A 13,156-nucleotide genomic window follows, 5' to 3' on the forward strand; every position below is an offset into this window, starting at 1 on the left:
TTTTATCTTTTCATCATATTTTCTCACATATCATTTCAATTTGAAAAATGGATAACTTTCAATTTTAAAAAAAAAAAATTACTTACTTCTCCATTTTTTATACGGGTCATATGCGATCGACCCACTAGTTTTAATTATGTAATAAGAATGCTTTTTCGTCTCTTTGAAACAGACTCAACTTTTGATTTCTAACAATATGATATTTAATGTTATGGAAATTTTATTCCTAAATTTTTCAGAATATCGCCTATTTGCTTTTAGTATTATTAATCCGAATATCCAAAGCTCAAATCTAGAGTTGAGTTGCTTTTGTTAAAAGTTAGAATTTTGAAGATAAGAGTCCTTAACTGGAATTGCAACATGGCTTTGAGAAAACTTGTGTCTGACGATTAAAAAAGGCGAAAAAGGCTCAAACTTTGAATAAAAAAGCAAAATTAAAGAGACAAAGGAAGGTTGCACCCGAATGTAACACGTAGATTTTGGCTGGAAAGTATACATTTTGAATGCATGCATTATCTTCTGCGAATGATTCAAAGTTAATTTTGTAAAGAACAATTTATTTACTTGTTTAAAGTTTATTATTTTGATTAAAGTGATTTTTCATCACGCAATTATTCATAAAGGGTGTTAATTAAGAATTGAATCGAGTACACAAAAATTATTTTTAAGTTAAAAATCTTTGAAATTAGTGGGGCTATCCTTGTGATCTAATCTTTATCTTTGATATATATGATCGGTCTTTTCTTATGATCCAGAGGATGAAACAAATTCTGCTTAAAGGAGAGAAAACATATTAAAAACTATCACACTTTTCATTCCTATAATTTGGGTAATTCGACGGTAAATAAATTGAGTTAATTTTATCAATTACCTGGCACAAATGATGAGTTCCGTGAAATACCTTAAAGTCAAATGAAAAAATAGTGGTTCGCTCTAAAAACAGACCGATCGAACTACGTCCACTGACCATCTTTGCAAATTTTTGTCATGATATAACTGATTATGACAAACTAGAATGACAAAAATTCATTTTCAAAGATTTTGCTTTAATTTGTTTTGTTTTTTGAAAAAGCTTTTCTTTATCTTATAGTAGCAGCAGACTAAAACAAAGGTAAATTTTCATGCATATACTAAATAAGGCGAAATAAAACATCCCTATTACTCAGATTGTGGTTTAACCCAAAGATGAGTTTGGATAAACATATATGTGGAAAGTTTTTAACAGAGTAAAAAGTAGCAGTCCATTATTAATCTACTCAAAAGACTGGAGACTACACTCCCTTCACTTTAGTGTGAGTCTACGGACATAACTGAATAACAGAATAAAGAGCCAATCTGTTATGTTTTCCCTTTTATTCTCTCCCATTAATTCTTTATACTGTCTTATGGTCAATTTTCCTCATGTTTACAAAACCCACCCTTTCTCTATTTCAAAGTCAAGAAACCAAGAATTTGTGACGGGAAAGAGACATCAAAATCCCACCAAGAAAAAGAAATTTACGAGTATAGTCAAGAACCTTAGAGCTTTCAAGTTTCAACTTGCGGAATTTGTCTCAGAACAAGTAGTACATATATATATATATATGTTTATAGACAGGCATATATATCAAGGATTTTTATATGTAATGGAGGGAGAACACTTGCTGATTTACGAGAACAAAAATCGGTTGATTTTGTTGTATATCATGATCATGGTCTGGGGCATGGCTAAACTGGCCAGTAGTAGCATGGGAGTGAATTGGGGTACCATGGCGACTCATCAGTTACCTGCGCGAAGCGTGGTCGAAATGCTAAAAGAAAATGGGTTCCATAAGGTGAAGCTATTCGAGGCGGATGACACGATATTGCAAGCATTGTGTGGGACGGATATTCAAGTCATGCTCGCTGTGCCAAATTACATGCTCAAAGAGATGAGCCTGCACTATGGGGCGGCGGCTTCTTGGGTTGAAGCAAATCTCACTGCTTATGCATATCCCGGAGGAGTCAATATCAGGTTTTGTTTGCTTAATCCTCTGCAAGTATTCTTTTGTTTTACATCCATAAAAATCGGATATTGTGGAGTTAGCAGTTTTATTAATTAAGGGGGCCTAAATAATGATTCAAGAAATTTAATTTCGTTTTCAAAGTGATATTCTTGCCAAATTCTCCCTTTTCTTTAGCTTTTTCCTCTTTTCTTGGGAAAGCTACAAAATTTCAACGTGTTTTCCAATCATTTTTCTCCATTTCTTTTCTAATTTTCTGGGATTTTTCATGGAAAAATTCTTGCAGATATGTAGCTGTGGGGAATGAGCCTTTTCTCAAAACTTACAACGACACATACCTTCCACACACATTCCCGGCACTGAAAAACATACAGGAGGCGATTAACCGGGCCGGGCTGGGTTCACAAATCAAAGCAACTGTCCCATTCAATGCTGATGTATACTACTCACCCGAGTCGAATCAAGTTCCTTCTGCTGGTGACTTTAGGCCCGAAATACGCGATCTCACGGTTCAAATCATCCAATATTTGTACTCCAACGATGCACCATTTGTGGTGAACATCTATCCCTTTTTAAGTCTCTATGGGAACTCCTACTTCCCTTTGGAGTTTGCTTTTTTCGATGGATCGAATAAACCGATCAAAGATGGAGATTATGTTTACACGAATGTGTTCGATGCAAATTTCGATACTTTAGTTTGGGCCATGACTAAAGCAGGATACCCTGACATGAAAATCGTAATCGGAGAAGTAGGGTGGCCAACCGATGGTGACAAGCACGCGAATGTTCAAAACGCGAAAAGATTCAACCAAGGGTTGATCCAGCATGCTTTGAGTGAAGAGGGAACACCGGCCAGGAAAGGAAAGTTAAACGTCTACTTGTTTAGCCTTATCGACGAGAACATGAAAACCATAGAGCCCGGAAGCTTTGAGAGGCATTGGGGGATATTCGAATTCGATGGGAAGCCGAAATACGAGTTGGAGTTGTGGGGTTATCAAGGAAACAAAGGATTAGCCGCCGTACAAGACGTGAGATATATGTTAAGAAGGTGGTGTGTCTTAAACCCTCATGTTAAGGATACGGATCAAGATTTGGCTCAAAACATTGATTATGCCTGTAGTTTATCCGATTGCACGGCTTTAGGCTACGGTTCTTCGTGTAACCACTTGAGTGTACAAGGAAATGCTTCTTATGCTTTTAACATGTACTATCAATTCAAGAATCAGAACGAATGGGATTGTGATTTCGCAGGTTTGGGTATGACCACCGACATCGATCCTTCGGATGATAAGTGCCAGTTTCCGGTTATGATTGCTGATGGGAATTCAGTGTTTGTGGTGCATAAGAGGTTGGTTAATATCTTGCTTGGGATCGTTGAAGGATTCATAGTGTTTTTGCTTCTTGTGTCTTAGGCATGCACTTTTCATTTAAACATAGGGTGGAAACAACTTTCTAACATGTGTACATTGAAATATCTAAAGATCAAAGTTTATGTGTGTCGGATATTTGATCTTCCTTTTTGCCAAACAATGAATGTGATTCAGAATTTTCAGAGCTCCGCAGTTTAATTAACATGAACTTAGCATGGCTGATGATATTTTTCTAATTTTGCTTTCAAGTTTTCCACATACTAGTGCACTTGAGTTACTTGATTACGATTTTTAGACGTATTTAATCACCAATTAATATTAATTCATAGTTAAATCTTAATGGAAAACGACATGTGAAAAAAAAAGGGATAATAGGAACTAAAAATAAAATTACCCAATTTAATTAAGTACCAGATTTTGTGGGGAATTGAACGCGCATATATTTCTTTTTCTGTAGTTTTTGAAGATGAGATATGTGACGTCAGGGATTATAAGGGTTCAAAATTACAGATTGTAAATGAGAATCAAAACTCTTCTGGTTCAAAAGAATAAGAATCAAAATCAAGTTAACATAAGGTGAAAAAAAGATAATTAAAAACATCTATTTAAACTAAAATAGTAACATGCATAATGTATTTAAACTAAAATTTTAATTTATTTCAAGAGTAAAAAGAATGATAACATGCAAAAACTTGTGTGAGAAGGTCTCACAGGTCGTATTTTGTGAGACGAATATCTTATTTGGGTCATCTATGAAAAAATATTACTTTTTATGCTAAGAATATTACTTTTTATTGTGAATATCGGTAGGGTTGACCCGTGTCACAGATAAATAATCGTGAGACCGTCTCACAAGAGACCTACTCATGATAACAAAGCTTCGATCTTATTACTTATATATTGAGATTTGAAATAAAAATATTTGAGTTGATAGTATTTAGTATAATATTAGTTTGACTCACTTTATATGATGTTGTGTATGAAACTTGTATTTATTTTGCTTATTTCTTTATTTGTGTTTTTTAAATATTTAAAAGTGTAAATAAAAATAAATTCTGAGAACGACTTGTGTAAATAACTATAATTATTGGGCATTTTGAAGTTTAATCTGGTAATGTTTTCAAGTTGCAGATTTAATTAGTTCAGTAAATTGTTCTTGATTTTCACTTTCATTCTTTTTCGTTATAAATTCTCATGTGACGATAGACATTAATGTTAATGAGTCAAATGTCACTTCAGAAATTAAAGTGAAAAATAACTAAAAACTAAAAAAGCCAATTTACTGGACAAAACCTGCAACATGAAAACTTACACGACTAAAATTGAAAAATAGACAAGTTACATGATAAAAATTATAATTTTTCCTGTTCTATCGGATTCTCCTCTCGGAATCTCATCATAATGCTCACCAATTTTACACGTCTTTTACACGGTTTGTTGTGCCAATTCATCAATTAGTTAGTTGGAATATACCATAATTGCAAAAGCAGTGACCATTTTCTGCATCACTTCTTAGGATGTGGATTCTTGATAGTGCATTATTGAGGGGGACTAGTTCCCTTTAGAAAATATTCACCTCTCCCCGAATAAAGATGAAACAACGCGGAATATTAAATCAGTGTCTCTGTTAAAAAAAACAATTAGCAAAGTGTTCTTAGGATTCTTTCTTATCAATCTTTGGCTACTATGTCAGCACTTTGCATCCCCTTTATTACAGTCAAAAAAATTTTCATAAGACAGTTACAAGATTTTTTTTTTGTTTGGCATGAAATTCATGGACTGGGGAAGTCATTCATGTTGGTACCATGAAGACTTGTAAAAAAGAAAATCACAATAACATTTATTTAACATCTAAAAAATGGAAAAACCATCCCATAAGTTGGCTTATTTTATGTTTTTTTGTTTCCTCAGTCAAAATTAAGTCCTAGCATATAAGTTTTTTAAAATTATTTTAGTCGTTTTTCGCTGGAGGGGAAGACATGGCTCTGAATTTTATTGACATGACACCAGACATTGCTGATTATATTTATATGTATTCCTTGAGCTTGTCATGCATGTGAATCCTGGGTCAACCCAAGGTTTTCCTATAACTACAAATAAGATAAGTAAATAGGACCAATGGTTTGTTAGTAAGGATTGTTAAAGGGACCGTTATTTCAAGGATTGTTAAAGGGACCATTATTTGAAATAACGAGGTTTTTAAAAACTACGTTAAAACTCTCGGAATATCCAAGTGGCAGGAAACATTCTTTGATTTGCTTTTGTTTTGGGGCGTGACTCTCATGTCCCCCAGCATGAAGACTAGGGGTATAAACAAAGTAAAACAAGAATGTGAAACCCCGGCCACCCCTGCCGGAATCGTGAACATTGCTAATGTAACTGAAATGTTAATGTAGATTTTTCCTAAAAAAAAAAACTAGATGGATTTCTGGGAAGATGTATAAACACGTTAATTTATTTTTTATTTTTTTGAAGCCACGAGCTATACCGTAACGAATTTTGTTGGAGGCATAATGGCATAATAATATATAATCGCGGTCCATTTTCAAATGGATAATGAATTATTGGAAGAAAAAGAAGGAATATTTACCTGATCGTGCATGCAAAGTAGCACCGGTACTATATATTCATCAATGGCGGTGTGGTGTATATATGAAAATGGAATTGATTCTGTCTTTCGTTTAATTTTTGTACCAGATGTTTACCACAACCGCGTACTCACGATTAAGCTCAATTATTGGGATCGATTCATTTTATGATACGTGAAATTTCATTTTCAGAGGGTAAAAGTATAGAATACTTTTTAATATCACAATAATGTTTAATTTTACTAAATTCTTCGTACCAACTTGCGTTTTCACTTTACTAAATTTTAAAAGTCACTACACATTTATCTATCTTTATTTTATACTTCTGAATTTATAAAAATTTGAAATATAGGATACATAATATTAATTAAAATCATGATCGCTAATTGATTTTTTATTTTTTTTTACAAACATAATTCAATAGACAATTTTATGCACCTAGAGGTAGGGGTGCAATCCAGCCGAGCTCGAGTTCGGGGACACGGTGTACGTACAATTGATCGACCATGATCCACGATCCAAATTGCTTTTACATATGATATCCTTATTAGGCAAGTAAAAACACATGCATATATGAAGAGATCAAAGTATCTGTTAGACTGTTACTATATACTTAATGGGAGTAACTAAATAACAAAACATGCGGAACAATTAGCAAAATTGGCCAAAAAATTGGTCTGTGGTGGTTTTTAATTAATTGGCCCATCAAAATCTCATTTTGGTGTAATAAGTTGTTTATTTCTTAACTTTTAATGATTTTTCACAGCAATGTTGGTGTGATAACGGATATCATGGACGTAACATCATCATATACTAACATGTATTCGGGTATTGTTAATATGTACATATGGTGCCATGTAAGTGCGCCACCGAAGAAGTAAAAGAAAAACCAACTTATTGGAACTAAGACTCAGTTAACAGAACGAATTTTGTAATTTTCCCAAGAACATGACAAGAAACGCCCTCAACTCTTATAAAAATTTGCTACCAAAACCTCGCAAACAATATTCCTTGCGTAGAAATGGGAACAGAATACGTACAGAACAAAATTTTCAAATCTTTTCCGTAATAATGCATAGGGAATCATGGCAAAAGGTATAATAATTGACTTATTTTTTGTAACTTCTTTCTTCTACCAATTCACACTAAAGAGTTCACTGCTTGCTTTTACCCTCTCTTCATGTCCCCAACTCAAAATATATGAAGGCAGATGCAGGTCTAACAATCAAAATCTTTTTAGATTCTCTTTTGAAATCAGGAAACCATTTTAGCTCAAAAAGAAAGTTTAGGGTCCCATAAAAAGGAGGACTCACTAGTATTTAAACCTGCATCGACACATATTTTCAAAAATCACCAATTTCAGACAACCCTAGCAAACACTTCCAGCAGGGGTACTCCGAATTCTCAATTCTCAAGTCGATTGTTTCGTTTTCGTCCAAGGTGAGACCATGTTTATCGGCTGTTTTCACTTATGCATGTTAGGTTTCTTGGATATTGTTTGATAGGCAAAATAATGTTGTATTTATTGGTAATGTAACTTAGATTAACTAATCAAACTTAAGATTCAAAGATAGCATTACCCTATAGCTATATTTTCTATGAACCAATAAAGTTCACACCAAATTTTTATGTCATATGCAATAATATAAAGGGAAAATGGTCAAATTCGTCGTATAAGCTAATATATTTTGAGTTTTTGTCATTCATTTTGTAGCGTAATTATTTCCATCATCCCTTAAACATCATAGATTCACATAATGCATGGAGATTTTTTAGAACAATAATATGGATATGTACTCTCTATTCAATTTGCTACATGACGTTTCTAACTTTGCGCTTGCCATAAAATATTAGAGACACGATGAATAATCAAGGAGATTGGATGTGTCCCGCATGCCAGCACATCAACTTCAAGAAACGAGACATATGCCAACGATGTAGCTGCCCCAAGTACGCCACATCAGCCGAAGTTTCCTCTTACTCAATACAGAGGACTGAACTGATGCCTGGAGATTGGTATTGTGGAGGTTTGAATTGCGGTGCGCACAACTATGCCAGTCGAATGAGCTGCTATCGATGCTGTGCAACGAAGGAGTACTTCGGTTGTGGGGCCGGAATGATGGCATCTGCAGGTTATGCATATGATGCCATTCCTGGTTGGAAAAACGGAGACTGGATTTGCACAAGGTTTGTTCAAAGAAACAAGGAACCATTGCATGTGTTCGCACGGGATCATAATATTTAGGAGGGTAAGAGCAAATATTAGGGAGTAAAGTGAAAAAATATAATTATCTTTAGGTCCATAGTCAATAAAATTTAAAAATTGAGGGGGGACAGTCGCACCCATCCGCCCCCATTGGTTCCGTCCCTGCATGTGACAAAAAATTGTTAATGTAATAAAGAATGTTATAAGAAATGTCACAGAAGATTTTTTTATTCCAGCTAGCATTTGATATATGCATTTAATTCATGCGGTAATTAACAATTCTAATCAAATGGCGGATTTTTCATAGATCACTGTGGTAGCTCATCCCCACATTTCTTTTGTGTTAGCTGTTTGAATTTGTTCACAACATGATACAATATAATAGACTAACTATTGTAGCAATTTGAGTTAATTATATGTGAAAGGGGAATGAAGGTGAAATAATTTTGGTGTAAAATAGCGTTTGCGTGAGCTTACTACTCGGGCGGTTGGGCCCGAGATGTGACATCGGCCATTAAATCATATTTTGAAGGTTTTCAACGAAATGTCAATTTTAAGACGAATTGATAATTAAATCGTACCATGCATGCATACTTATTTAAGTGAATTAACGAGCATATTTAAATGGATGTCATGTAAAGTTTATTTCTATCTGACATGATTAATGTTGGCCAGGTTTGGATGTGGCATGCACAATTATGCTAGCAGGATGGATTGCTATAAATGCAAGAAACCTAGAGATTTTGGTGATTAATTAAGCTAGCGTATTTCTTTTTGTCAATTCATATATATCCATTAATTTAGTTGCAAAGTTACTTGCTTCTCATTTTAATTAAATAATAAAAATATATTGTATAATTCATTTTTTTTAATTTTCCTTTGCAGGAGGAGCCGAGTGAGGGAAATTAAAGGAAATAGGTGTTAATCCCTATGTCTGATGCAAAAATTTATAATTATTATTTGCAAGAATGTATAAAGCTAAGGGAATAGCCCAGCCAATATGTGTAACATTGTTAAAAAAANGAATGAGTTGGACATATATATAATTAATATTAATATATATATGTGTGTGTGTGTGTGTGTGTGTGTGTGTGTGTGTTCATATATTATAGTGATCCAACTTTGAATGGATATTGAATTATTGGATGAAAAAGGAAGGAATATTTTACCTGACCATGCATGCAAAGTAACAATTAATGGCGGTGTTGTGTGAAATGGAATTGATTCTCTCTGGCTTTTTCACTACAAGTTTACCTGAAACCAGCCAGCCTAGGATTGATTCATTTGAAGCATGTTGATTAAATCCATGGAGAAAACAGATTTTATTTAGAGCTAGACAAAATTAGTATATATAAAAAAATATTTGATCCTAGTAAACTGTTTCAGTTCGTGTTTTTATTTGATTATTTTTTTCTTATTGACCACCATCTTTTCAATTACAAAATATATATAATACTTAAGAGATCAGAGAGAAAAAATTGGTCATGTAATTAGTAATTGGCTTATATTTTTCTCAGTAACTTGGTTTCTTTTGCATTTTTAGTACTTTTCGTCGTGGGATGCTGAAACAGCACCAGAGGTTGACTACCTGTGTAATTATATTGTATGATCTTGAGTTAGATTGAGATAAATAAAAAACAAAGAATCCAAAATTCTATCTGATCATATATATTTGACATCGTGGAAAACTCAACTACAGCACCACCAAACCAAAATAAACATTCTTGATATACACAAAAATGGTTGTGGTTGATGTCGATTTCGAATTCGAGCCCTATTGAATATATACATACATAAGAAAACTCAACGGGGGCATCATCTGTATTCATCACCCTCAAATTCTAATACAAATTTGCCTCCACCACTCAAGTAATGTCTTCCCCTCGTAATGCCTGCAAGAAATCGGAATAGAATACTGAACAAAAAAATTTCAAACTTCTCAGTAATGATGCATAGGGAATCATGGGAAAATGTTTAATAATTGACTTATTTTTTTGTAACTTCTTGATCTTCTACCAATGATCAACACCAAAATGTCGTCCACTATTTTTACCATCTCTCCTCATGTCACCAGATCCAAAAGATCTATGAAACCGAGGACGAAAGGTCTAACCACCGAAATGTCCACTACTTTTTACCATCTTTCCCTTGTGTTAATTAGGCTTCTTTCGTGCTGTTTGTTTGACAAAATAGTGTTATATAAGACGGAAATGTACTTTAAATATAATAATCTTGAATTTCAAAAACTTAATTTAAGAATCAAGGATAGAGTTATGCGTGTTCTCATTCGTTTCGCAGCTTGATTATTGCCATCATACTTTAAACATCATGATTCACATAATGCAGATTTATTAGAACTATATGTATATATATATACGTACACTCTAATCGATTTACTACATTCTTAGTACTGTTGCTAATAACTTTGCACTCTTCATAAAATATTAGACGCACAATGAACAAGGAAGGAGATTGGTTGTGTCCCGCATGCCAGCACCTCAACTTCAAGAAACGAGACCCTTGCCAACGATGTAGATGCCCCAAGAATGCTACTGCAGCCGAAGTTTCCTCGTACACAATACAGAGAACCGAACTGATGCCTGGAGATTGGTATTGTGGTGGTCTGAATTGCGTTGCACACAACTATGCCAGTCGAACGAGCTGCTATCGATGTGGTGCACTGAAGGACTACTGCGGTTATGGGGCCGGAATGATAGCATCTGCCGGTTATGCATATGATGACATCCCTGGTTGGAAAAGTGGAGATTGGATTTGCACCAGGTTTGTTCCAAAGAAACAAGGGATTAATACATGTTTTCCTTTAAATGCACGTTGCAATAACTGATGTGGGATCCTTATATTATTCATGCTTTAAATTCAAAAACCGTGACTAGCCGCACTGAATTGGCTAGTACTACTCCATCAGTCTTGTTGTACGTACACAATTTAGTTCAGGCAATAATCAACGACGTTAATCAAACCCTATGGCCCTTTAATAGGTCACCGGTATATCCATGCATCATATCGGTCTGTACGTGTAGATGTTTGAATTAGTTTATACGTGAATTTAGCATATTTCATAGAATAAAAATAGATACGAAGAAGTAGTTGTTAGTAGAATCTTTCATGCATTGTAGTGCTCACACGGGCTTACGACTTGAGGCACGTACGACATGATATCAACCTTATATTATATTTTGTTGGTTTTCAAGTAAAATGACAATTTTGAGATATATATGTCCTTAAAAAAAGATATCCGTATGTTAAAAAAGAGTGTGGAAAATTCAAAAAGATTCATTCATTGGATCGTACTGTGTTAAATATAATTATGCGTATATTGTTTATTTCTGGCTGACATGATTAATGTTGGCCAGACTTGGATGTGGCATGCACAATTATGCTAGCAGGATGGAGTGCTATAAATGCAAGACACCTAGGGATTTTGGTATGTATCTCTCTTACACATATCGTAATATTTTCCTACATTAATAACTCGTGTACCATTAATAAAAAAATTTATCATATATATTAATTACAAAAATTTTAAAAAAATTACAACTCATTAATTAGAAATATCACAGAAAATATTGCAGAATATTTTTTCTCGTACATACATACACATACATATGTATATAATATTTGTTTAAATTCATTGTCATGATAGTTATTTCTTATTGTAATTAATATTTCATATATTATTTTGTCCCCCTTGCAGGAGGAGCAGTCTAAGATAAACTAATGATCAAAGAAGGGTTTTAACCCTATGAGTGAAGCAATATGTATTAATATTTTTTTTTTTTGCATGAATAAATAAAGCTAACGAAAGAGCTCGACATGTGTAACATTTTTTTTAATTATTTCTTAATTTGTAACATTTTTCCAATCAAGTTTACTTGGAATTGAGAGATCCTCTTAGCAACTATGTACCTTCCAATTCAACTTAGTATTAATTGTTTATTTTCCTGGGTTATTTTTAAATTTAGTTTATTTTATTTTGTTTCCTCTAATTTAATTTGTTAAAAAAAATTGAGTATATCTATACCATATGATATTAGAAATTGTGTTTGGGTCATCTCGACACGTGCAAATAAAAGGCTCTATTATTATATATGAGTCAAAAGATAAATAAGAAATCGAGATTCATGGAATCTCAAGGAAAATATAGTTCAATTGAGAAGTCCCCATCGTTTCTAAGCGAACAAGAAACCGTTGTATATTGAATGAGATAAGAACCAGATGCTCGCACTTTAGCAACAGCTATTGTTGATTGAATAACAAAGGGACTCAGTTAAATGTCAAAGCCAATACATATTGTCGAAATATGCTTTTCATAATGGTAAAAAAGGAAAACAAAATAAGTCAATTAATGAATATAATTTTGATTTTAGTCCTCTTATGAGGAGCGCCAGTTGAATTATTCGGGTTTGGGTATATTTTTTATACCCCAATATATAAAATTTTATTTTAATTAGATTTGTAATATATCTATAAATTAAAATTAAAAAATCGAATATCTGTTTACGCTGTTGTACCCAATCTATCCGATTTTTTCTCCAACCAGATTCAGGTGGGGATCCAAACTACCCAACCCGAATGCCCATCTTAACTCCAGGCTTCATTTGGAGAGTAGGTCTCTTGTGAGACGGTCTCACGAATCTTTATCTGTAAGACGGGTCAACCCTACCGATATTCACAATGAAAAGCACTACATACCTTTAGCATTATAAGAAGTAATATTTTTTCATGGATGACCCAAATAAGATATCTGTCTCACAAAATACGACCCGTGAGACCGTCTCACACAAGTTTTTGCCTCATTGAGTAGATCTTTTGTGAGACGGTATCACGAATCTTTATCTGTGATACGGGTCAACCCTACCGATATTCACAATGAAAATTACTATGTATCCTTAACATAAAAAGTAATATTTTTTCATGGATGACCCAAATAAGAGATCCGTCTCACAAAATACGACCTGTAAGACCGTCTCACACAAGTTTTTTTCTCAT

At 33.7% G+C, this 13,156-nt stretch overlaps 3 protein-coding genes across 3 annotated transcripts; all 3 read left to right on the forward strand.

Annotated features, from left to right (window-relative positions):
* The first annotated feature begins 1,329 nt into the window (after positions 1-1,329).
* Positions 1,330-3,536, forward strand: LOC140961245 (glucan endo-1,3-beta-glucosidase 8). Its single transcript, XM_073419654.1, has 2 exons — positions 1,330-1,993; positions 2,269-3,536. The coding sequence occupies exons 1-2, from the start codon at positions 1,341-1,343 to the stop codon at positions 3,392-3,394; spliced, it is 1,779 nt and encodes a 592-aa protein (XP_073275755.1). The 5' UTR covers positions 1,330-1,340; the 3' UTR covers positions 3,395-3,536.
* A 3,663-nt stretch (positions 3,537-7,199) lies between these two features.
* Positions 7,200-9,159, forward strand: LOC140961255 (RNA-binding protein involved in heterochromatin assembly dri1-like). Its single transcript, XM_073419665.1, has 4 exons — positions 7,200-7,380; positions 7,795-8,127; positions 8,822-8,892; positions 9,032-9,159. The coding sequence occupies exons 2-4, from the start codon at positions 7,802-7,804 to the stop codon at positions 9,043-9,045; spliced, it is 411 nt and encodes a 136-aa protein (XP_073275766.1). The 5' UTR covers positions 7,200-7,380; positions 7,795-7,801; the 3' UTR covers positions 9,046-9,159.
* Positions 9,160-10,589: 1,430 nt separating this feature from the next.
* On the forward strand, positions 10,590-11,875 carry LOC140958224 (RNA-binding protein involved in heterochromatin assembly dri1-like). Its single transcript, XM_073415605.1, has 3 exons — positions 10,590-10,927; positions 11,521-11,591; positions 11,862-11,875. Exons 1-3 carry the CDS (start codon positions 10,602-10,604, stop codon positions 11,873-11,875), a joined length of 411 nt encoding a protein of 136 aa, XP_073271706.1. The 5' UTR covers positions 10,590-10,601.
* Positions 11,876-13,156: the final 1,281 nt, after the last annotated feature.

Source organism: Primulina huaijiensis, chromosome 2 (genome assembly GCF_012295235.1).
Source record: "Primulina huaijiensis isolate GDHJ02 chromosome 2, ASM1229523v2, whole genome shotgun sequence".
Lineage (NCBI taxonomy): Eukaryota > Viridiplantae > Streptophyta > Magnoliopsida > Lamiales > Gesneriaceae > Primulina > Primulina huaijiensis.